The sequence below is a fragment of the Bufo gargarizans genome, chromosome 8, assembly GCF_014858855.1.
Source record: "Bufo gargarizans isolate SCDJY-AF-19 chromosome 8, ASM1485885v1, whole genome shotgun sequence".
In the NCBI taxonomy this organism is placed as follows: Eukaryota; Metazoa; Chordata; class Amphibia; order Anura; family Bufonidae; genus Bufo; species Bufo gargarizans.
In genome coordinates this window covers 32,004,412-32,031,464 of record NC_058087.1, presented here as the reverse complement: position 1 = coordinate 32,031,464, position 27,053 = coordinate 32,004,412, and the positions used below count along the sequence as shown (strand labels likewise).

The 27,053-nt window shown below is 43.4% G+C and overlaps 1 protein-coding gene across 8 annotated transcripts in view; it reads right to left on the bottom strand.

The window, feature by feature from the left end:
- The window catches only part of TNS1 (tensin 1), a 132,516-nt gene extending 106,992 nt beyond the window's left edge, over positions 1 to 25,524 (bottom strand). For 3 of the 8 annotated variants that reach the window (XM_044305129.1, XM_044305132.1, XM_044305136.1), the window contains exons 1-5: positions 6,474 to 6,636; positions 3,885 to 3,934; positions 2,227 to 2,398; positions 2,089 to 2,139; positions 163 to 285 (exon numbers count right to left, since the gene is read on the bottom strand). In XM_044305129.1, the coding sequence (XP_044161064.1) occupies positions 163 to 285; positions 2,089 to 2,139; positions 2,227 to 2,398; positions 3,885 to 3,934; positions 6,474 to 6,518 (441 nt within the window). In that variant the 5' untranslated portion in view covers positions 6,519 to 6,636. Of the gene's footprint in view, positions 1 to 162; positions 286 to 2,088; positions 2,140 to 2,226; positions 2,399 to 3,884; positions 3,935 to 6,473; positions 6,638 to 9,613; positions 9,656 to 25,479 lie in introns of those variants that run through there. The other 5 variants (XM_044305131.1, XM_044305133.1, XM_044305134.1 and 2 more) reach the window with 4 other exon arrangements.
- Between the last annotated feature and the right edge of the window lie 1,529 nt (positions 25,525 to 27,053).

Here is a 27,053-nt window from a genome sequence, read left to right as displayed (position 1 = left end):
ATATCTGACTGGTAGACTGATCAGAATCCCTCCCTTCATCTTCCTTGGATGATCTCAGACATGTGGGTTTCACTGACACGTTGTAGGACCAGATCTGCTGAAAAGAAGCTGATGTCTATGGTCATCTATAGTTCATGGTAGGACCATGTGGTCATCACTTACTTTATTGTGGATGACGACCACGTTGTGAGGATCAGCGTTCAGCCAGGTGTCCATTGCTTTACAGATGCTGCAGACCTTCTCGAGTGCTGGGGCGTGCACGTCTGGCCACCCAAAATCCAGCACCTGCGGATCAAAACAAGACCATTCAGTAATAGTAGTCAGGATGCAGCATGTGGGCTGGGGGATAACATGTTGTCAGTGCCCATCCTCAGGATGGAGTAGGACTGATAACAGAGAGCAAAAGGAGTCAGAATGGAGCGTTAATTTTTAGGGGATGTCCTTGACATGGCTGTTTTTTTCTTTTTCCAGGGCCATGAATGGTTTGCAGATCAGTTCTATTGAAGTCAATAGGGCTGAGGTGCAATACCACATGTAACCTGAGTGTGGTGCCATTTTTCTATAAACATAGCTATGTTTTTCCAATTCTGGACAATCCCTTTAAGTAACATCCAGACAGGCAAATGCTTTACTATAATCACTGTCTGGTGTCTTCCAGTTCAGCCGGACTCCTAATGAGAGGTAACAAGTCTCCTTCCTCTCCATACCGCACAGACCCCCGGCCTCATTTCCTTGCTTCCTCCACATCGATACATCTGAATCTTTATGTCTAGTCATCACAGATGCACAGTGTCTAGTGGTCATCTGGGTGCAGTAATTGACTGGACAAGCAGATAACATAAGAGCATGAAAAAGTGCATCACCCACCCGGTGACCACCCATGTCCTCATGGGATATCTAAGTAGTCCATACTAGGGCTGTCAACCAACAAGACCTTCACTGGTCATGATACTAAGTCACCCTGGCCTCCTACAGCCAGCCTATTCCTGACTATAAGCCACCACTGCCTCTCTCAGCCATGATACTGTTAACAGAGCCTCCACCGGCCATGATACTACTACTACTGGCCAGCCTATCCCTAACTATAAACCACTACAGCCTCAACCAGTCATGATACTAAGTGATCACAACCTCCACCATTCAACCTCAACCTACCTAGAAATGACCATAAGTGACCACCAGGTCACCACAGCCTCCACTGGGCAGCCTATACCTAACTATAAGCCACCACAGCCTCCACCAGCCATGATACTAAGTGACCACAACCTCCCCCATTCAACCTAAACCTACCTAGAAGTGACCATAAGTGACCACCCAGGTCACCACAGCCTCCACCTAACTATAAGCCACCACAGCCTCCAACAGCCATGATACTAAGTGAACACAGCATCCACCAGCCAACCTCAACCTACCTATAAGTCACCACAGTCTCCATCAGTCATGCTATAAAGGCCACCAAATACATCCACCTGCTAGCCTCCACCTATCTATAAATCACTACAGCCTCCATCAGCCATCCTCCACCGATCTATAAATTGCCACATCCTCAACCAGCCAGTCTATACCTATCCACAGGTCAGCACAGCCACCACCAGCCATCAACATAATCTTGGCTTCTCCATATCTAAATCATAAGCCAAAATGACTTCTAACCTATAACATCCTCCACCCATCTATAATATAATCCAACAGCTTCCACCAGTCTTCTAGGAGGTTCACAGCCTCCATCTTTCTATTAAATAATCCAACATTAGCTCCACCAACCTGATATAAACTCACAGCCTCCTCCTATATATATTATTGGCCAATGTGATCTCCTCCAGTCTCCATAACAGCCTCTGTCTTTCCATAGCATAAGTCAACAGGACCTCCACTAATGTGCTACACAATTATAGCCTCCATTAATCTTTAATATAATTCAACATGACCTCCACCAGTCTATGAAATGATCACAGCCTTCACCCATCTATATGTTAAGCCAACGTGACCCGCACCTACCATCTTCTTGGCTTCTACCTGCTCCTCCTAATTCAGGCTTCTACAAAGTCTACATGGCCTCCGGATTCCTCAGCAGCCTGTATATCTCACCTTAGAATGTAACTTGCTGATGTCATGTCTTCTCTCGGATAAATTGAAGATCTAAAACAGAAGAAGAAAATTATTATTATGTATTATGTTGGGAACCCTTCATTACATGGAAGTGGTCATGTCTTCAGAGGGACTCACCAGGTAGTTGTCCCCATGTTTGGATTTCAGCATATGTGCCACCTCCTTGAGGTTTCGGCAGAAGTTGGCCTCTTCTGTCCCTGCAGAGAAGGTGACGGAGATGATCCGCTCTGTGATATAGATGAGATCCAACTCACAGCTGTCCTCCATGGTGTGCATCAAGCTCAAGCTCCTGTGGGATAAAGACCTGCTCATGACGGATCCTACAGAAACCATGCAAGACGGTACATCTAAAGTCCCAGGCATCTCGTCTCTATGTAGGACATTTCCTTGCAATCCACATATTGTCTGTGACCACCATGCAAACAGCCATGGTCTCCATAACAGCTCAGAAAAACAAGATATAGTGTGATACGAGAGTCACATGTGTGGAGCATCTAAATAGGCTTCTTTTCTCCCAAGTCCTGATCATTCTCAGGAAATTTCCATGCTAGATTGTACTGTGTCACAAGGGATGAGAGGTATGTGAGCGGCCTCACCCTATGTTCTAAGAGAAGGGGGAAAGGCAGAGAGCAGCTGTCTGTGTGAGAGGGCACCAAATCCCCATCTGTGCTCCATTCCTATCTAAGCTGAGAACATTCCACCAATGCAGCTCTGCTACATCACTGCAATACACCCTATATACAAAGTGGAGAATTTATCAAAAAAACATGGACACACAATAAAACCAAGACAAAGAATGTAGTTAGATAGGTAGATAGATAAATAAGAGATAAAGACAGATAGATAGATATAATCAAAGAATGAACCAGCACCTCCAGGTGGATAGCAGGTGCAAGCTACCATGGCAATTATATATGTAGAACTAGAAGTAGCAGCACACCACTATATGCACTAAGACACAAGTAAACGGTGACTATGTGAAAAAAAAGTAAAATGCATGACTGCTATACTTACTATTAGACAAAGTAGAAGCTCTTAGCGCATATTATTGATCAAAAATATGTTGAGCCCATCTACCATCGACAAGGTGGCTTCTAACAGACGGGACCTACTCTAACGCATGCTTGTATCCTACAAGATTCTGGGTCAAAGGAGCATCTAGAGATGAGCGAATTTCCGCTTGGTTAAAGGTGAATTGCGTTATGGATTCTGTTACCACGGACCATAACGCAATTCTATGACGGAATGCCTTTAGAGACATTCCAATATTCATTCCGTCATAATAGACGTCTATGGGCTGCAGAACGAATCCGTCCCATTTCAGTTATGCAGGAGAGGACTCCAAAGGCATTCCGTTATGCATTCCGTCAAAGAATTGCGTTATGGTCCGTGGTAATGGAATCCATAACGCAATTCACCTTTAACCAACAAACGAAGTGTGAACGAATTTCATAAGCGGAAATTTGCTCATCTCAATAGCTGGATGCTCCTTTGACCCAGAATCTTGTAGAATGCAAGCATGTGTTAGAGTAGGTCCCGTCTGTTAGAAGACACCTTGTGGATGGTAGATGGGCATGACATTTTTGAGTCTAAGAGCTTCTACTTTGTCTAATAGTAAGTATAGCAGTCATGTGTTTTACTTTTTTCACATAGTCACCGTTTACTTGTGTCTTAGTGCATATAGTGGTGATAGATATGAGATAGATTTGATCCCTGGTAGTAGTACACGGGTTAAGGGAGTATTTTGGCTTTGGTCAGTGTCCTCTGATCCTCACCTGGATGGTCTGCGGCGGGACTGGCTACTTCTGGAGGACTTGGTGGAGCCCTGTGGAGAGAACACAGCGTTCAGGTCATTAGAAGACGCATGAGACAGGGAGAGGTTTATGATTCTGCAGGAAATCACACAGACAGCATGTAATCTAATAGACATCGACAACCACCAGATCTGTCATATCGGCAAAACCACAAATGTCACCGTGTGGGCAGGTCAGTAATCAGGTTATATGTCCATTCAGGACCTCAAAGTCCTGGCAGATACGACTTCATATTGTGAGCAGTCATTAGCCCAGCTACATCCACATCTGCTCCACTGGCAGCAAGTGATGCCACCCCATGCAGAGCGCCCCCTGCTGTTCAGTGTGGTGTCCAGACAGAGTCACCCAGTATAGGTACATGATACAAAAGAGGACGATAGATAGATAGATAGATATACAGATAGATAGATAGATAGATAATAGATAGATATACAGATAGATAGATAGATATACAGATAGATAGATAGATATACAGATGGATAGATATACAGAATAGATATACAGATGGATAGATAGATAGATAAAAGATAGATAGATATACAGATAGATATACAGATAGATATACAGATTGATAGATAGATAGATAGATAGATATACAGATTGATAGATAGATAGATAGATAGATAGATAGATAGATAGATAGATAGATAGATAGATAGATATACAGATAGATAGATAGATAGATAGATATACAGATAGATAGATAGATAGATAGATAGATAGATATACAGATAGATAGATAGATAGATAGATAGATAGATAGATATACAGATAGATAGATAGATAGATATACAGATAGATAGATAGATAGATATACAGATAGATAGATAGATATACAGATAGATAGATAGATAGATAGATATACAGATAGATAGATAGATATACAGATATACAGATAGATAGATAGATAGATAGATAGATATACAGATAGATAGATAGATAGATGGATAGATAGATAGATATACAGATAGATAGATAATAGATAATAGTGAGATTTTCAAGCATTTTTCGGAATAGTTTACATCGGTTGTCAGATTGTTTGGGGACATTGCACCTTTAAAAGCGTAACACATGAGTGCAAACACAATATACGAACATTTTAGTGACATTATCAGTAAGGCCTCGTGCACACGGCCGTTGTTCTGGTCCGCATCCGAGCCGCAGTTTTGGCGGCTCGGACTCATTAACTTCAAGCACTCCGTGTTCTGTCCGCATCCGTTGCTCCGTTCCGTGGCCCCGCAAAAAAAAATATATAACCTGTCCTATTCTTGTCCGCACTTTGCGGACAAGAATAGGCAGTTATATTAAAGGCTGTCCGTGCCGTTCGGCAAATTGTGGAACGCACACGGACGCCATCCGTGTTTTGTGGATCCGCGATTTGCGCACCACAAGACACACAGCGGTCGTGTGCATGTAGGCTAAGATTGAGTTTTAAATAATTGCCAAAGGCATAAAGAGGAAGCACAATTACACTGGAAACGAGCGGAGGCGCCAAAAATCACATCTGGAGCCAAGACAGGAAGACTGTCCCATTCTGTGCAGCATCGGCTCTGACTACGGCACATGAGGCAAAGGCTCAGATAGCAATTCCCTACTATAGTATTATAACATTATCTTCCAAATATTGCAGGAATCCTGCTGGGCTACGTCCCGGCTGCTGGAGGAAGGGGCCCCGAGAGCCCATCAACCAGTCTCCAAATTCCAGGAGAGGGGCGTCAGGACCCCAACAAGTCTCAGTCACATATCATTATCACTGTTGTCCAGTCTTACGTAAGTGAAGCCCGGTCTCGTTATCGTGAAGTATTCTGCAACTTTCTACATTGTGTTTCAAATTCTCCCTGTTTTAAGATCTCTGCTTGCTGTCAATGACTTGAAACATTTTGAAAACTGCAGTGATCATCTACAACTTTTGACTTGTCTAACAAGCCCTGCACCTGGGTCAGCTGTGTCCTCTTCTGTCCTGTTTGCTACAATGTATCAGCGCAGGTGAGGCTCTGTACTGCATGCATGGCTTTTTGCCAGTGAAATGACGGACACCATGACAGAACTCGTAAGTCAGTGGGGTCCATTGGGCTGCATAGGCGTCCGTCATCTGATGGATTCCTCAGAGACTGAATGTCTTTGGTCTGCTTCAATAAGAGAAGAGACATGAGGCAGATGTGAACTGAGCCCAAAATGTATCAGCCTAGACTCCAAACCCATACACTGATACATTGTAACAAACTATCATGAGAGGAGAGAGAATTGTATTGCTTTAGATGTTTAGCAAATGTAACAAATACTCAGCTGTGAGAAGCATCAGACTAGAGCACATTTAAGGCCACATCTGGATGGAAAGAAGAATGCTCCTGTTCCTAGCCAGCAAGCAGAGATCTTAACAATGATCAAGAACTGAAACGCCAAATAGATTACAAAGTTGCAGAACCTTCATTAGATAAGACAGGGACCCCCTTTAAATATGGAAGTGATTTCCTAATATCTTCTGGTAGTCGCTCAGGACATGACCTTAGTTTTATCGTGGATCACGAGTCCGTTTTCCAGGAGACCTACCTGCGAAAAGCTGAAGGTCCTCACCAGCCGTCTCCAGGACTTCATGATTGCAAGGTCCGAAAATCCGCAAAATCCCAATGAACCCCTCGCTGCCCTCTTGTCTCAGGTCAGGGGCGCCATTATTATTGCAATAATTAGTGGAAGAGGAAAGTTTCTCCTTCAGACTCTAAAGTCTTGGGCTGCGATCTCCTCTCTGCAATGTTCACTTCTCCCTGTAGCTAAAGGGTCAGGCTCTTATCAGCTGATGTGAACAGCAGCCCCATTAACCCTTAGTCGCCTGGACGGTCATGCTTAGACATAAGCGCAGGGAGAAATTATATCTATTTTTGCAATTAGCTGGAAAATGCTCTAAAAAATTCCAGAGTTTTAACAAATTGTCTTTTCCTGGATAGAAACGGACTTCTTTCATTGGACTGAACACATTCTCTCTAAGGGTCCATTCACACGTCCGCAAGCGTTCTGCGGATCCGCAAAACACGGACACTGGCAATGTGCATTCTGCAATTTGCGGACCGCACATCGCCGGCACTATAATAGAAAATGCCTAATCTTGTCTGCAATTGCGGACAAGAATAGGACATGTTCTATTTTTTTTTTTTTGCAGAAACGGAAGCACGGATGCGGAAGTGCAGATCCGCAAATGTGGATTCGGACAGCACATTCCAGCCCCTTTGAAAATGAATGAGTCTGTACCCGTTCCGCAAGATTGCGGAACAGATGCGGACCCATTTTGAGGACGTGTGAATGGACCCTAAATCCAAGATCCCCTCCGGTCATTACAAATTCTGGGTGACAACCAATATGGCCGTCATTACAACTCTAAGGGCTCATGCACACGAACGTATTTTCTTTCCGCTTCCGTTCCGTTTTTTTGTAGATCGTATGCGGAACCATTTACTTCAATGGGTCCACAAAAACAATGGAAGGTACTCCGTGGGCATTCCGTTTCCGTATTTCCTTTCCGCAAAAAAGTAGTGCATATCCTATTATTGTCCGCAAATCACGGTCCGAGGACCCATTCAAGTCAATGGGTCCACAAAAAATATGAAACGCACACGGAACACATCTGTATGTCATCCGTATTTTGCGGATCCATACTGTAGAAATGCTATGCCCGGCCCATATTGCTCATGTGTTTGGTGATTAATAAGTTACTGTTTCCGTTTCCAAATCAGCAAAAAACTGATCGCATCCGGAAACCATACGGATATGTTTTGTGGAATAACGGAATGGAAGAGGACTCATATTTTAAAAAACAACTCCTAAACAGAACAACGGATCGCAAAACAACAACGGTCGAGTGCATGAGCCCTAAGGGTCTATTCACACATCCGTAGTGTATAGCGGATCCGCAACACACCCGGCCGGCACCCCATAGACCTGCCTATTCTTGTCCACAATTGCGGACAAGAATAGAACATGTTCTATTTTTTTCGGGAGCCGTGGACCAGAAGATCGGGGCCGAGCTCTGGAAATGCGGATGCGGACAGCACACTGTGTTCTGTCCGCATCTCTTCCAGCCCCATAGAGAATGAACGGGTCCGGATTTGTTCCGCGCGTTGCGGAACAGATCCGGGCCCATTCTATGGACGTGTGAATGGACCCTTACAGTGATTCTCACCCAGGATTTCTTAAAGGGGTAATCTCATCTAAGACATGTCTGGCACGTCCCCAGGACTCCTACCTGGTGGGAGAATGAGGTTTTTTTTGACACATGTTTTAAAAGGGTAGATGGCTTCAAAAATCTATTCTACAGAGAACTAGATTGCCCTATAGAAGGGGTCGAGGGACCACCACTCTCATCATAGGTGGAGCTGAGAATGAGAAAGAATTGACTTAGTGTTGTGTCCTGTTCTCCATTGTCTCACATCTGGCGTCACACCTGGATGGACGCTGAGCAGAGAACAGCAACATGGGCTTATTCAAGAAAACGGTACCGGCTGCAATTACCTGCAGAGCCGGGTGGCCAAAACTAACACAGAGGTGGAATATCCTAGGGATAGATAGATAGATAGATAGATAGATATTAGATGATTGCTGCCATTCCACTTCTTTGTCGTTCTTTTAACCACTGGGACACACAACATTGACCAGCGCCGACGTCTCGCCTTGGGCGTGTAGCAATCTGCCAAAGTGATAAGCCAAGGCCCCTCAGCTCAAGGATTCTGTCCCTCTTAGGCTACTTTCACACTCGCGTTTTTTGCGGATCCGTCATGGATCTTAAAAAACGCTTCCGTTACAATAATACAACCGCATGCATCCGTCATGAACGGATCCGGTTGTATTATCTCTTCCATAGCCACCACTAAAAGTCAATGGGGGTCGGATCCGTTTTCTATTGTGTAAGAGAAAACGGATCCATCCCCACTGACTTACATTGTGTGTCAGGACGGATCCGTCTTGCTCCGCACCACATCGCGGACATAAAAAGCGTTATTCTGTCCGCAATGGGAGCGCAACCAAACGGAATGGAATGCATTTTAGTGCATTCCGTTTTGTCCCCATTGGCAATGAATGGGGACAAAACTGAAATGTTTTCTTCCGCTATTGAGATCCTATGACGGATCTCAATAGTGGAATTGAAAACGCTAATGTGAAAGTAGCCTTAGTTGATGACTAATGGTGATAACTGGGACGTTGATGAGCACATCGCACAGTCATCCCACACAACTGCATCTCATTTTTGAGTTTTCACGTGGCTAAAAAAACCTTTGCTTTTGGCCATTTATGCTCCTCCCACATGACACAGATTGGAGCTAGGTGCTTGAAAATGTCACCATCTGCAGATTCCTCGATTTACATAACCTTATGGCCTGAAGTTCTTGGTGTTGTAATTTCAGTGTTGAGGAATGTAGATAGATATGAGATCGATAACTAGATAAATAGACAGATGGGACTTAAGGGGACCACACACTTGTAATAGCTGCCGCTCATCTGACAGCTATCCTCCCTCACACACCTCTGCGTATTCTGTGGGGAGGTGGAGAAGGCTTTATCTCCTGGGAGAACAAAAGGATGGGGCAAAAATATTCATTTTTCCCGATCCTTCTCGCCTCTGATGATGTCCCGGAGCTCACTGTAGACTTTATTTTGTAATTTAAATAGATTCCTTGGTATTACGGAGGTGGCAGCATACTCACCGTCGTGTCTACATTCTTCTGTGGGCTCTCTGTGCTGATTGGCTGAAACAAGAAAAAATAAAAAACATTAAAAAAAAGACTCCTTAAAAGTAGAATTCCAAAATTTCTCAAAATTTGCCATTACATTTCTACACAAACTTTGGAAATACTTTGTTTGCTGTTTTTCTCTCCAGTTATTTCCTTGTCTTTTCTCATCCAAAACTATTTCAAGAAGTTCAGTTTACCTCCTCCTGATCTCCCACAATGCACTGCTCTCCGGCAGGAGCGGAATTTTTGAATTTAGCTTTTAGTCGCAAATAGAGAAGAAAACATGTGACTAGGAACCAGTATCTTCTTCCAGTCCAGGTACCAATATATGGGTCAAAAGAAAAAGACCCCTTTGTGGTCCAGGGTAATTTACCAGAAAAATAAAAACATAGCTAGAAAAGCTTAGACCTTCTTTCTGACCAATATATTAAAACTTTACTATTAATAGTTATTCTAATAAATATTCACCCAAAAGGAAAAAAAAAAAGTAAATTAGCTGTTTCTCTAGCTGAACCTTTTATTTCTAGTAGTGTTAATAGAGTCACAGATCTATATAAAGCTGGCCACACTATCTTCAAAAGAGCTTATTCCCCTAAACCTTTGAATTCCCCTATATTATTTTTTTTTTGTTATATGACTTATTATAGAAATAATAGAGAACAGTTTTCACAAGTTGCTACAATTGTATCCAGTTTAGGCTACATGCACACGACCGTTGTTTTGGTCCGCATCCGAGCCGCAGTTTTTGCGGCTTGGATGCAGACCCATTCACTTCAATGGCGCCGCAAAAGATGCGGACAGCACTCCATGTGCTGTCCGCATCCGTTGCTCCGTTCCGTGGTCCGCATAAAAAATATAACCTGTCCTATTCTTGTCCGCAAAACGGACAAGAATAGGCAGTTATATCAATGGCTGTCCGTGCGGTTCCGCAAATTGTGGAACACACACGGACGCCATCCGTGTTTTGCGGATCCGCAAAACACACAACGGTCGCGTGCATGTAGCCTAAGACAATGCTCTAGGATCTAAACCTCCTGGACTCCAGACTGATACATTGTAGCAAACTAGCAGAGAGCCGTGTGCAGCTCACAGAGCATTGTCTAGACTGGATACAATTGTAACAGTGCAGGATTTGGTCAGGATAGGCTTGCAGCCTCTGGATATAAATAAGGATTTTTCTATTCACTGACAGCAAGAAAGTTTGTAATTGCTGAGGAATGCACCATAATGTCTATTAAGCCTCGTGTCTGTTTTGTGGTCTGCCAACTGCGGATCCACACAATACAGAAGCAGTCCAAGTGCCCGCTTATAGAAGGAGCAGCTGCATCGGTGGCACATATGGGCGTCAGCGTCTCGGAGGTTCCTTAGCCTGGCACATTGATGAATGCCACCGTCAGCCTGTCCCCGGGAAGCCATACATTGCATTCAGCTGTAGACGTTAGGTTTTGTATCTCTTTAAGTGAAACCTCTCCCAGCACATTAAGCAACTGCGACATGTTGTGAAAACCTGCGTTAGTCATGGCGCCCCCTAAAGGTCACATAAAGTTTCGCAATAAGTTTCAGATTCCTCTTTATTTTTAGTCTGTTGGACGAGGTCCAGTCATGATCAGATGCTCGCTGGTCATCAGCCATGTCTGTCAGGAGACTTCAGAGATTCGTATCGAGGGCGGAGAAGAGGACAAAAGTCCAGTCAGAGCCCCACAGCAGTACATCCCCCACCCCAGGGGTGCAGTGCTGTGTGGCTCACTGGGACTGTATCACACAGCATGGGGTTAGATACACAGATCATTAGACATTATTACACATGATAGGATTAGATACCCAGCCCGGCAGGCAGTGTCATATATGATAAGCTTAGATACCCCGACTCAGCAGGCAGTTTCACATGATAGGATTAGATACCCAGCCCGGCAGGCAGTGTCATATGATAAGCTTAGATACACCGACTCAGCAGGCAGTATCGCATGATAGGATTAGATACCAAGCCCGGCAGGCACTGTCATATATGATAGGATTAGATAATCAGTATCACACATGAAAGTACTGATACCTCAGCTCAGCAGACAGTATCACACATGACTTAGATACTCTGACTGAGCAATAGCCTCACACCTGGTAGGATTAGATACACAGCTTAGAAAGCACATAATAGGTTTAGATACAACGGCTCAGTGGACTGTATCACACCTTATAGGCTTAGAAGATATAATCCTGCAGGGTAGGCTTAGATTACACAAACTGAGACAACAGTACCCCACCGGATAGGCTTAGGTACATTAGCTTAAAAGACAGTATCACACCTGATAAGTTTGGATACAGCTGCTCAGCAGGTAGTATGACACATCATAGGATTAGATACAGCATCTCAGCAGACATCATCATTGATAGGATTAGATACACAGCTCAGCAGACAGTATCACACATGAGCGGATTAGATACACGACTCAACAGTATCACACAGGATAGGATTAGATACACACCTCAGCAGACAGTATCACACATGATAGGATTAGATACACGGCTCAGCAGACAGTATCACACATGAGAGGATTAGATACACAGCTCAGCAGACAGTATCACACATGAGAGGATTAGATACAGCAGCTCAGCAGACAGTATCACACGTGAGAGGATTAGATACAGCAGCTCAGCAGACAGTATCACACATGAGCGGATTAGATACACGACTCAACAGTATCACACAGGATAGGATTAGATACACAGCTCAGCAGACAGTATCACACAGGATAGGATTAGATACACAGCTGAGCAGACAGTATCACACAGGAGAGGATTAGATACACAGCTCAGCAGACAGTATCACACAGGATAGGATTAGATACACGGCTCAGCAGACAGTATCACACAGGATAGGATTAGATACACAGCTCAGCAGACAGTATCACACAGGAGAGGATCAGATACACAGCTCAGCAGACAGTATCACACAGGAGAGGATTAGATACACAGCTCAGCAGGCAGTATCACACAGGATAGGATTAGATACAGAGGCTCCGCAGACAGTATCACACAGGATAGGATTAGATACACAGCTCAGCAGACAGTATCACACAGGATAGGGTTAGATACACAGCTGAGCAGACAGTATCACACGGGATAGGATTAGATACACAGCTCAGCAGACAGTATCACACAGGATAGGGTTAGATACACAGCTGAGCAGACAGTATCACACGGGATAGGATTAGATACACAGCTCAGCAGACAGTATCACACAGGATAGGGTTAGATACACAGCTCAGCAGGCAGTATCACACAGGATAGGATTAGATACAGAGGCTCCGCAGACAGTATCACACAGGATGGGATTAGATACACAGCTCAGCAGACAGTATCACACAGGATAGGGTTAGATACACAGCTGAGCAGACAGTATCACACGGGATAGGATTAGATACACAGCTCAGCAGACAGTATCACACAGGATGGGATTAGATACACAGCTCAGCAGACAGTATCACACAGGATAGGGTTAGATACACAGCTGAGCAGACAGTATCACACGGGATAGGATTAGATACACAGCTCAGCAGACAGTATCACACAGGATGGGATTAGATACACAGCTCAGCAGACAGTATCACACAGGATAGGATTAGATACACAGCTCAGCAGACAGTATCACACAGGATAGGGTTAGATACACAGCTCAGCAGACAGTATCACACAGGATAGGATTAGATACACAGCTCAGCAGACAGTATAACACAGGAGAGGATTAGATACACAGCTCAGCAGACAGTATCACACATGAGAGGATTAGATACACGGCTCAGCAGACAGTATCACACATGAGAGGATTAGATACACAGCTCAGCAGACAGTATCACACATGAGAGGATTAGATACACGGCTCAGCAGACAGTATCACACATGAGAGGATTAGATACACAGCTCAGCAGACAGTATCACACATGAGAGGATTAGATACAGCAGCTCAGCAGACAGTATCACACATGAGAGGATTAGATACACGGCTCAGCAGACAGTATCACACATGAGAGGATTAGATACAGCAGCTCAGCAGACAGTATCACACATGAGAGGATTAGATACAGCAGCTCAGCAGACACTATCACACATGAGAGGATTAGATACAGCAGCTCAGCAGACAGTATCACACATGAGAGGATTAGATACAGCAGCTCAGCAGACAGTATCACACATGAGAGGATTAGATACACGGCTCAGCAGACAGTATCACACAGGAGAGGATTAGATACACAGCTGAGCAGACAGTATCACACAGGATAGGATTAGATACACAGCTCAGCAGACAGTATCACACAGGAGAGGATTAGATACACAGCTGAGCAGACAGTATCACACAGGATAGGATTAGATACACAGCTGAGCAGACAGTATCACACAGGATAGGATTAGATACACAGCTGAGCAGACAGTATCACACAGGATAGGATTAGATACTCAGCTCAGCAGACAGTATCACACATGATAGGATTAGATACAGCAGCTCAGCAGACAGTATCACACAGGATAGGATTAGATACACAGCTGAGCAGACAGTATCACACAGGATAGGATTAGATACAACAGCTCAGCAGACAGTATCACACAGGATAGGATTAGATACACAGCTGAGCAGACACTATCACACAGGATAGGATTAGATACAGCAGCTCAGCAGACAGTATCACACAGGATAGGATTAGATACACAGCTGAGCAGACACTATCACACAGGATAGGATTAGATACAGCAGCTCAGCAGACAGTATCACACATGAGAGGATTAGATACAGCAGCTCAGCAGACAGTATCACACATGAGAGGATTAGATACACAGCTCAGCAGACAGTATCACACATGATAGACATACAGGTGAAACTCGAAAAATTTGAATATTGTGCAAAGTTCATTTATTTCAGTAATGCTAATTAAAAGGTGAAACTAACATATGAGACTCATTACATGCAAAGCAAGAGATTTCAAGCCTTTATTTGGTATAATTTGGATGATTACGGCTTACAGCTGATGAAACCCCAAAGTCACAATCTCAGGTCCCCTTTGCTCAGGGGGTATGGATTAATTAGCCGACTAGAGAGCGACACTTTGAGCTGAGAATATTGAACCTTTTCACAATATCTCTAATTTTTCTCCTTTCAAGTTTCATTACTGAAATAAATGAAGTTTTGCGCGATATTCAAATTTTTCGAGTTTCACCTGTAGATACCCTCAGATACGGCCTTTAAACACTGTGTGAGTTACAGATGCTCCCAATCTATTCAGCAGAACAAGGACACTTGGAAGTAGTTGTTCCGACATTCTTGACCTTACAGAATCCTATAAAATGTATGAGCGTCACAGTGATGTTAGCGAGACCTCAGAGCTGGAGTTCCCATAATGCCCCCCATTATGTGCTGCAGAACAAGGGATAATTATCTTTATATAGAACCATTGGCAATGACTCCATGTCCCTGAGGATCCTCATGATAAAGGGGCACTCTACCCTGTGATATCTGAGCCTCCGCACTCCCTCCTTACAGATACAAACTTGTGATGCGGACCTTCGCGAATAGGGAACAATTTCCACTGGAAGCAAATCCGGGATTCCTGTCTCACAGTAGGACAACAATCGGATACACGGCACATGGGGGGGGGGGGGGCAAACCTGTGGTGGCACCCCTCCTTACAAGACCATATATCCAGATACATAAAAGGGGAAATGCATTTTTCCTAAAAAAAGCTCTTGTGGCGTGCAAAAGCAAATAAAGGACCTAATACATTACACAGCTGAGGACTTGTTACAATCGTATCCAGTCTAGACATATTTCTGGGAGCTAAATCCATCAACATCACAATGTATCAGGGACCAAAGGATGGTCTAGACTTGATACAATTGTAACAAACCCTCAGCTGTGAGAAATATTAGGCCTGTACAGGTTTTCAGCTTTTGGATGTAAATAAGAATATTTCTATGCACTGACAGCAAACAGGGATTTTGAAAAAAACGGGCAACTGAAATGCAAAGCATATTAGCAAGTAACAGAACTTTTTAGAATACAATTTCTTTATAGTCAGTTGGGTAAAACAATAAATGGACGCAGGGTAAGTGATCGTTCACATCCATCTTCATGATGGGGGGGATTCAATGACTGGTCATTGCTAGGGACTAAGCCTAAACATTCCATATTTAGGAGCTAATTCTTAGAAACCTGGGGGTCGCTTCCATCATCGTGTGTGGAGCATTAGTCATGATCCTACAACTACCTACGTCTCCCATATGTCCAATGTCAGTATCTGCAGCCTCATCCCTCATGTATATCCAGGCCATTCTGCCCCCTGACCACTGCCGCCACCTGGTGGCTAACTAGTATTAATAAACTGCTTCCTCAGTGTTTGGCACAATGCCAGGTGGGTAAATGCAAAAGTCACAATTATTTTGTATGAAATACATAGAAAAACTGAAACATTCTATCACATTTTTTTATGAACTTTTATGTTTGCCCAGCAGGGGGCACTGTTTTCTATAGTCATGCCATGCTTTGAGCCAAGCAATGGATTAAGAAGTCAGAATTAATCAGGCGCAGAGCCAGAAAGCCCATGATCCCAGAGTCACATTACCGCAACTTGTATTCCCAGCCGCAGAGAGTTGCCAAAGCTGTCAGAACCATGTCCTATCAGCCTCCCAAATAAAAGCAAGACGTGATAAGATAAACTGCACTTATGGTAATCCATGGGACATTAAATATGATTTATGACAATAAGTCACCAAAATGTTGGCTTAACTGTCTACTGAGGGCAAGAATCTGGCCATTAGGCTCCTGGCATGATGCCTCAAGAAACATAATAAACAAAGGCTGTAGACTGTGTAATCTTCTATCTAATAATTATATGTAAAGGATATTATTATATATTATCTTATGTGACAGCAGTCTTCAATATAGACCACAACCTCTGCTCATAGCCAGGAAGCGTTGCTCAAGTTTGGGTCAAGGAGTAATGCTCAAGACTGGGTCAAGGAATGAGAAAACACTCAAGTATGTGCTAGGGTGTGATGCACAAGGTCAGGCTAAGTAATGATACAAGCAGGAGGATGCTCAAGGACTGATCAAAGAATTTAGCCAAGACCAGGCCAAGGAGTGGGAGTCAAGACCAGGCCAAGGAGTGGGAGTCAAGACCAGGCCAAGGAGTGGGAGTCAAGACCAGGCCAAGGAGTGGGAGTCAAGACCAGGCCAAGGAGTGGGAGTCAAGACCAGGCCAAGGAGTGGTAGTCAAGACCAGGCCAAGGAGTGGTAGTCAAGACCAGGCCAAGGAGTGGTAGTCAAGACCAGGCCAAGGAGTGGTAGTCAAGACCAGGCCAAGGAGTGGTAGTCAAGACCAGGCCAAGGAGTGGTAGTCAAGACCAGGCCAAGGAGTGGTAGTCAAGACCAGGCCAAGGAGTGGTAGTCAAGACCAGGCCAAGGAGTGGTAGTCAAGACCAGGCCAAGGAGTGGTAGTCAAGACCAGGCCAAGGAGTGGTAGTCAAGACCAGGCCAAGGAGTGGTAGTCAAGACCAGGCCAAGGAGTGGTAGTCAAGACCAGGCCAAGGAGTGGTAGTCAAGACCAGGCCAGGAACAGTAGTCAGGACCAGGCCATGCAGCGGTAATCAAGACCTGGACCAGGAGCGATATTCAAGACCAGGTCAAGGAGGTGTAGTCACAACCAGTTCAAGGATTTGTAGTCAAGACCAGTTCAAAGATTGGTAGTCAAGGCCGGGGAAAGAAGTAGTAAGTGAGACAAGGCCATGGAGCAGTAGTCAATATCCGACCAAGGAGTAATAGTCTAAACCAGGTCAAGAGGTAACAGTCAAGTCCAATCCACTTCAAGACCAGGACAAAGAGTGTCAGTTAAGACCAGAATGAGGAGTAATAGTCAATACCAGGGTAAAGAGCAGTAGCGAAGGTCAGGCAAAGGAGTAGTAGTGAAGATCAGACCAAGGGTTGGTAGTCAAGATCAAACAGCTGAATCTTATTCACAATCAGGACAAATAGTCATAGTAAAGACCAGACAGCTGGTGGTAGTCAAGACCAGGCAAAAGAGTGGTAAGCCGGACCAGGTCAAGTAGTAATAGTCAACACTTGACCCAGAAATAATAATCCAAGACGCAACAAGGAGTCATACTAATGACCAGACTAATGCACAGGGACCTAATACAGTAGACAAAACAGGAATAATGAAAAGGCCAGAAAAAAAACTGAAAACATATTAAGCAAAAAGATAAAACCAGCTTCTACGCATTTTGGATCAACAAATCCATACGTATGACATAAAGCTGTATAGGGTGATACACATTAAACAGTTGTAGGTGACCGATAAGGATCCACAGGCAGGTAATATATAGAATTCAGAGATGATGCGATAAGTGTGCAGAAATTAAGAGCAAATTATTTCTCCCATACAGAAGTAAAAAAACGGAGACTGGACCATAAACACCCACGGCAAAGCATCACTACCCATGTCCTATGAAGAAGCAGATCTTACCTCCTGGTATTGACCCTGCCTGTTATTTGATTATATCCTGTATGGGCTCTGACTTTTTACCTTCTGGTTCTGTCTTTGCCTGCTGGTATTTTTACCTCTTTTCGTTTAGGCCTCTGCACTTAGTTAAGGTAGGGACCATTGACCAGTTGGGGGCCATCATTAGTACAGGGTAGCACCATTCCCTACCTAACATGACATATAAAAACTGCCAGTTATGTCATCCCAAACACGTAGTGCATAATGTATCTTAGGGGGAAATAATCCAAGTCGCAAATGCGTGTAGGGTTTTGAATATTTTGAAGAATTTGATACGTTCATTGCACACGTTATGTAAATGCAAGTACCCCTGATGGACACTAGACAGAGATAGAATTCTAGCCATGGGAATAAAAGTTATTATTTTCCAAACATTAACCATTAAATCGTAAAACAAAATCAATCACTTTTGTTACAAAGTACAGTTTAGAGTTTCATCATATTTGTGCTATAGGTTGTAAGCACCTTCCGGTTTTATATTATGAGGAACCTTGGAGAGAATTCCTCAAGGAAGGTGTAAGATGTGTGGCAAGATGAGCCCCTACAGTGGCACAAGGGCTGTCCCCGAGCATATTCACTGATCAGCCAGTTCTAAACCTACAGTATTTGGCTATAATGCAAAGGCAGTTTTGAAGAGACTTTAGTGGCATATCGATCACCTATGGCACCGTCACCTATCTCCAGAACAAGCCACGAGAGTGAAGGAGAGCGCACCGCTCTTTGAACACATGGCCAGCGCTTCGTTCACTTCTAGAGAGCACTGGCTCAGCAATTTTCAGCAGTCCCATGGAAATGAATGTAGGGCAGCCGTAAATTCGCTCTCTGCTTACTTCAGGGGTCCCATTCTGGACATAGGAGCTGGTCCCAGAAGTGGCATTGGTGGCATGTCCTAGCGATATGCCACCTATATCCCAGATGAGACAACCCCTGTACATTTAACTGCAAATCATTGCGCGATATCTGAAGTGCAATACGACCTACGCGGTATATCCGATAACCCGTACATTATATGGCTTGTATCACTAACTAGGAGTAGAAAACATGTATCAGATATACTGCATTATAAGGTCAGGAATGCCTCAGCGGCTACGCTACATTCTGCCATCGTCCGCGGCAGCGATATCTCTTCATTCACTGTTTGAGGCCTTGAAAAGTTTAACGCTCCGGTTCTAATCCGCTCTCCGTTTTATATATTACACACCTGTGGATTTCTATCGGTCACTTACAACTGTTTATTGTGTATTGTCCTATCCAGCATCATGTCATGAGTGAGGATCTTGATTTGTTGATACGAAACGCGTAGACGTTGTTCATCCTTGTTATAAGGCTTTGATCTTTTTGCTCTTTTTTTTTTTTTGCAGAAGCTGGACTTTCCTTCGTTCTTGGACGTTTTGGCTGGCTGTATCCTAGCTATTCCGAGCTTCCTCGAGCGTGGACTGCTTTTTCATAAAGTAGACAAAACAAGCTAAAAGTCTTACCATAGAATTCAACAACTTGCCAGAATCTAAGAATTCCTATGAACAGATGATTTTTTTTTTATCTGCTCTTCAAGAAATTTCTTCATTTACGCCAAAAATAAGGATTTTGAAAATGGTTCATTTTAATCTCTTCCTCTTTAGAGTCGCTCTGGGCCAGTGCACAAGGAAACCAATAAGAAACAGAGAAACTAGTGCATTGTCTTGGATTTGGGGTATTTTCTTACATGGGGCTACCGCGCTTCAGCCCTGAGCTCCATCCTGTCATCCAAGTCGGTATTTTTCCGTATTAGTAAAGTCTAAAGATCTTATCTGAAAACTTTCAAGCGTATAAGAAACCAAAACGCGTGACACTGGGATAAACACGAGGGACCCCGGGGACTTGGTTGAGTTTTTGATCTTCTGGGAGGGGGTCGTCTCATGTGCCTCCTTCTCTTTCTACCCTCTTACGTCCAATTCTTCCATTTATTTTTTGTTGGTAACCACAAAGATATTAAAATAACCCCTCTGTTTGGCGGACTGCCTTATTAAACAGATTCTATCCTGGCCGCCAGGTTCCTATCGGGATTGCCTGCTGGTGCGGTCAGAGTGCTCCACGGGCCGGACTCCGAGATGAAAGCCGGACCGGAGAGTGATTTGGAAACAATTATTGAAACCCTGGGGGAAGAGAGAGAGAGGGGGAGGGGGAGGAAGATCGAGGAGTGTTGTGGTTGGAGACTATTTCACACGAACGTGCCAGATTGACAGAAAGTCAAAGAAGAACGGAGAACTTCAAGAAACACGATGGGTTTTCTTCTTCTTCATGGATCCAAAAAAGATGGTCAGGGCCAAACGACACCAAAAAATGTAATGATACTTGAAGTCTTCAGTGCAAAGAAAGCTGGAAAGCTGAGGTGCACCAAGGGATTACACCCCACAATTGGTGCACTTAAAGGGGTTGTCCGGGTTCAGAGCTGAACCCAGACATCCCTCCATTTTCCCCCCGGCAGCCCCCCTGACAGGAGCATCGGAGCAGTTCATGCTCCGATGCTCTCCCTTGCCCTGCGCTAAGTCGCGCAGGGCAAAGGCATTTTTTGGAAATCCAGTGACGTACCGGGGCTCTCTATGGAGCTGCCAGAAAGCCCGGTGACGTCACCGGCTCTGATGGGCGGGATTTAGCGCTGCTCTAGCCAGTAAAACGGCTAGGGCAGCGTTAAAGCCCGCCCATCAGAGGCGGTGACGTCACTGAACACACTGCCATGCCCTGCGCGATCTAGCGCAGGGCAAGGGAGTGCATCGGAGCAAGAGATGCTCCGATGCTAGCCTCAGGAGGGCTGCCTGGGTGAAAATAAGGGTATGTTCGGGTTCAGCTCTGAACCCGGACTACCCCTTTAAGCTCTAATTTGCCTGTAGAATATATATATATATATATATATATATATACACATATATACATACACACAGTACACCTTCTCATTCAAAGAGTTTTCTTAATTTTCATGACTATGTCAATTGTAGATTCACACTGAAGGCATCAAAACTATGAATTATCACATGTGGAATTATATACATAACAAGAAAGTGTGAAACAACTGAAAATATGTCATATTCTAGGTTCTTCAAAGTAGCCACCTTTTGCTTTGATTACTGCTTTGCACACTCTTGGCATTCTCTTGATGAGCTTCAAGAGGTAGTCACCTGAAATGGTCTTCACTTCACAGGTGTGCCCTGTCAGGTTTAATAAGTGGGATTTCTTGCCTTATAAATGGGGTTGGGACCATCATTTGCCTTGTGGAGAAGTCGGGTGGATACACAGCTGATAGTCCTACTGAATAGACTGTTAGAATTTGTATTATGGCAAGAAAAAAGCAGCTAAGTAAAGAAAAACTAGTGGCCATCATTACTTTAAGAAAGGAAAGTCAGTCACTCCGAAAAATTGGGAAAACTTTGAAAGTGTCCCCAAGTGCAGTCACAAAAACCATCAAGCGCTACAAAGAAACTGTCTCACATGCGGACCGCCCCAGGAAAGGAAGACCAAGAGTCACCTCTGCTGCGGAGGATAAGTTCATCCGAGTCACCAGCCTCAGAAATCGCAGGTTAACAGCAGCTCAGATTAGAGACCAGGTCAATGCCACACAGAGTTCTAGCAGCAGACACATCTCTAGAACAACTGCTAAGAGGAGACTGTGTGAATCAGACCTTCATGGTAGAATATCTGCTAGGAAACCACTGCTAAGGACAGGCAACAAGCAGAAGAGACTTGTTTGGGCTAAAGAACACAAGGAATGGACATTAGACCAGTGGAAATCTGTGCTTTGGTCTGATGAGTCCAAATTTGAGATCTTTGGTTCCAACCACCGTGTCTTTGTGCGACGCAGAAAAGGTGAACGGATGGACTCTACATGCCTGGTTCACAGCGTGAAGCATGGAGGAGGAGGTGTGATGGTGTGGGGGTGCTTTGCTGGTGACACTGTTGGGGATTTATTCAAAATTGAAGGCATACTGAACCAGCATGGCTACCACAGCATCTTGCAGCGGCATGCTATTCCATCCGGTTTGCGTTTAGTTGGACCATCATTTATTTTTCAACAGGACAATGACCCCAAACACACCTCCAGGCTGTGTAAGGGCTATTTGACCATGAAGGAAAGTGATGGGGTACTGCGCCAGATGACCTGGCCTCCACAGTCACCGGACCTGAACCCAATCGAGATGGTTTGGGGTGAGCTGGACCGCAGAGTGAAGGCAAAAGGGCCAACAAGTGCTAAGCATCTCTGGGAACTCCTTCAAGACTGTTGGAAGACCATTTCAGGTGACTAGCTCTTGAAGCTCATCAAGAGAATGCCAAGAGTGTGCAAAGCAGTAATCAAAGCAAAAGGTGGCTAGAACCTAGAATATGACATATATTCAGTTGTTTCACACTTTTTTGTTATGTATATAATTCCACATGTGTTAATTCATAGTTTTGATGCCTTCAGTGTGAATCTACAATTGTCATAGTCATGAAAATAAAGAAAACTCTTTGAATGAGAAGGTGTGTCCAAACTTTTGGTCTGTACTGTGTATATATATATATATATATATATATATATATATATTTTCCAGGTACTCTCAATTAATTTTCACAAGACTGATGTCATTTAAATCAGCAGGATCCACCCTTACAGGTAGAGTGCCTAGTTTTATAGGGTTAATCCTGCTGACAGGTGCTCATTAAATACTTGCTGTATAAACCATGTGCAGTGACTTCCATCCCAGTGGTGGCAGACCATGGGGACACTAACGGGCAGGCTGGTAGGTTGAGAAGGAGACCGAGAGACCAGGGCTGGAGACATTACATTTGGCAGACACTTAGAACACAATGCACAGTTTTTGCTACAATTTTTACTTTTTCCAGATTTGCACTTTTCAGAATGGAAACAATAAAATCAATGAAACCATCATTTTGTCTACTTTCAGTACATTTACATAAATCATAAATCACAGTGTACATTTTTAATATTGGTCATTAAACCGGGAACATTTCCTATTTTTGGCTACTTTTCAAAGACAACCAGAAAAGTGCTGATGATCTGCTTGTCAAGCGGTGAAATTATACATTTCTATGGGGATTGAAAGCATTCGTCAGGATGAAAATTCAAGGTCACTAATAATAATTTAGCGAAAAGACCACCAGTGACCGAATAACGGATGTCCCATGGTTTACAGCAGTATACCGAACCAGCATCAGCATCCCGATACCCCCTCTACACATTATCAACATTTTGTTTTGCAGCAGGATGTAAAATGAAATGGTTTTCTTTATCAGTCTGAAGTGCTGACATCTAGTGGCCAATATGAAAACTGCAATATTTCACAATTCATTATAATATGGATACTTAAAGGGGCTGTCCCATTTTGCCACAACGAGATGGGTATAAACACCAACACCAGTTGGCCAGTTTATGGAAACTGCTGAGTGCTCCACTGATTCCATGACAGTAAATGGGGGCTATGCAAACAGTGCGATGCAGCTTCTGCTATGCTAAGCTGTCTGTATAGCTCGCATTCACTAAAATGGGAGTTGCAAAAATAGAGCGCTGGCCCGCTCCGCAGTTTCTGTAAACCAAGCCACCTGGAGTCCATGTGTAGCCCCATCTTGCCATGGAAACGATGAGATAGGACAACCTCTTTAAAGTTTATTTTGCTTTGCAGCAGATTGTAAAATGAGGTGTTTTTCTTTACCAGCTTGGAGTGTAGTGTGCTGACATCTAGTGGCCAACATGAATACTGCAATATTTTCTCATTCATTTTCTATGTATATTAATTATGTTTGCAACAAAATTACAATAAGTAACTTTCTAATAATAAACACGGCCTGCTCTTGCAGAAGGTCACACTCCATTCATGTAACAGCTCAACATTATTTGCTATAGAGGTGCATTACTAGGCAAATGCACGAATGCAACTCCATAAAATGTCCTTAATCCACTGTATATTACTCCATCTACTAGAGAGAGAGCTGTAATAATAGCGAGGGGAGTGCAGGGAATTTCACATCCTTGTGTCTTCCCTGTTTTAGGACAGTCTGTACCTGCTGGTTCACAGGCAGAATACAGACTGCTGTGTATGCCATCTGGATTCTGCTGACAGATTAGCAAAGGAATCACATCATCTTATAAATGGGATCCCTCTAGCTAAGAATATACAAGGGAGTTGCTTTTTGAGCAATTCCCTCAATGACGTGACCATTTAATAAAATGAGAGATTATGTAAAATGGTTATTCCACAGCTATGGGGGTCTGTGACGTGTATGAACATAGAGCTGTTTATGCAGCCCCCTATCCTGGGATATCAGCCCTCCAGACTCTCAGATTACTACCCGCAGACACTCTCCCCTCCAGCTGATTTGGGGGTCATTGCATTCACATGGAGTAGAGCCTTAAAATAGCCAAATCAACAGACAGAGCCGCCCCCATAAGTGATAATTTATGAGCTGCAAAAATAATAGCCCTGAAATCGGAGCCGTCTCTTCCCCTAATGTAATGATTTATCAGGCGGAGGCAGACGACGGAGCCTCATGAATCCAGCAGAAATGTTTTCGTTTGCATGATAAGTTGGGAGTTTGCAGGAAGAAAAGCAGGAGCTGAAATCCCCGGAGAGAGGGGACAATGGGGACAAGCAGCAAAATCAGAGGCAAACTGTATCTAAGACTATCGTGTGCGATACCGTCTGCTAAACCTGCGTGTATCCAAACTATCATGTGCGGTACAGTCTGAATACCATGTGCGGTACTCTCTACTGAGCCGGAGTATCTAAGCCTACGGCCTCTTTCACATGAGTGTGACGGATTGGGTCCGGATGCGTTCAGTGAAACTCGCCAAGTTCAGTAAGTTTTGTCTGTAATTGCGTTAAGTTGTTCATTTTTTTCCGCGCGGGTGCAATGCGTTTTGATGAGTTTTTCACGCGTGTGATAAAAAACTGAAAACTCTTAGCAACCATCAGTGAAAAACGCATTGCATCCGCACTTGCTTGCGGATGCGATGCGTTTTTCATTGAAGCCCCATTCACTTCTATGGGGCCAGGGCCGCGTGTAAGACACAGAATATAGAACATGCTGCGATTCTCACGCAACGCAGAACTGATATGTGAAAAAACGCTCGTTTACACAGACCCATTGAAAGGGGCCTATGAGTGTGATTCTGACTGCAGAGCTACGGCGTCTCGGTCTATCGTGTAGATGCTGCTTTCTTAGCTGGTGAATAGGAACCTTTTCTATGCGATACAGTCTGGTGAGCGGCTGCATCCAACAGACGACGCTGAACTGCTCATGTTTCTTTGAGAAAAATGCAATAAATAAACTTACCAGCTCGTAATTGACACGAGGCGTGCAAGGGGACGTAATCTGTAATAGACAAGAGAAAAAAAACATAAATATATGTCATATCATTTTACACCTAATGCAAGTAGTAGGTTCCATCTCTGTGTGTTATATGTGGAAGATACCCAGGTTATACCAGCATGCTCCATATCACTATATACAAGAAGATGTATAACGTATACCAGCTGTACATATATAATTATATACAGGAGATGCCCAGGTTATACCAGCATGGTCCATATCACTATATACAAGAAGATGTATAACGTATACCAGCTGTACATATATAATTATATACAGGAGATACCCAGGTTATACCAGCATGGTCCAAATCACTATATACAAGAAGATGTATAACTTATACCAGCTGTACATATATAATTATATACAGGAGATAGCCCAGGTTATACCAGCATGCTCCATATCACTATATACAAGAAGATGTATAGCTTATACCAGCTGTACATATATAATTATATACAGGAGATACCCAGGTTATACCAGCATGCTCCATATCACTATATACAAGATGATATATAACGTATACCAGCTGTACATATATAATTATATACAGGAGATGCCCAGGTTATACCAGCATGGTCCATATCACTATATACAAGAAGATGTATAACTTATACCAGCTGTACATATATAATTATATACAGGGGATGCCCAGGTTATACCAGCATGATCCATATATAATTATATACAGGAGATACCCAGGTTATACCAGCATGGTCCATATCACTATATACAAGATGATATATAATGTATACCAGCTGTACATGTATAATTATATACAGGAGATACCCGGGTTATACCAGCATGGTCCATATCTCTATATACAAGGAGATGTATAACTTATACCAGCTGTACATATATAATTATATACAGAAGATGCCCAGGTTATACCAGCATGATCCATATATAATTATATACAGGAGATGCCCAGGTTATACCAGCTGTACATATATAATTATATACAGGAGATGCCCAGGTTATACCAGCATGCTCCATATCACTGTATACAAGAAGATGTGTAACTTATACCAGCTGTACATATATAATTATATACAGGAGATACCCAGGTTATACCAGCATGGTCCATATCACTATATACACTATATACAGGAAGATGTATAACTTATACCAGCTGTACATATATAATTATATACAGGAGATGCCCAGGTTATACCAGCATGGTCCATATCACTATATACAAGAAGGTGTATAACTTATACCAGCTGTACATATATAATTATATACAGGGGATGCCCAGGTTATACCAGCATGATCCATATATAATTATATACAGGAGATGCCCAGGTTATACCAGCTGTACATATATAATTATATACAGAGATGCCCAGGTTATACCAGCATGCTCCATATCACTGTATACAAGAAGATGTGTAACTTATACCAGCTGTACATATATAATTATATACAGGGGATGCCCAGGTTAAACCAGCATGATCCATATATAATTATATACAGGAGATGCCCAGGTTATACCAGCTGTACATATATAATTATATACAGGAGATACCCAGGTTATA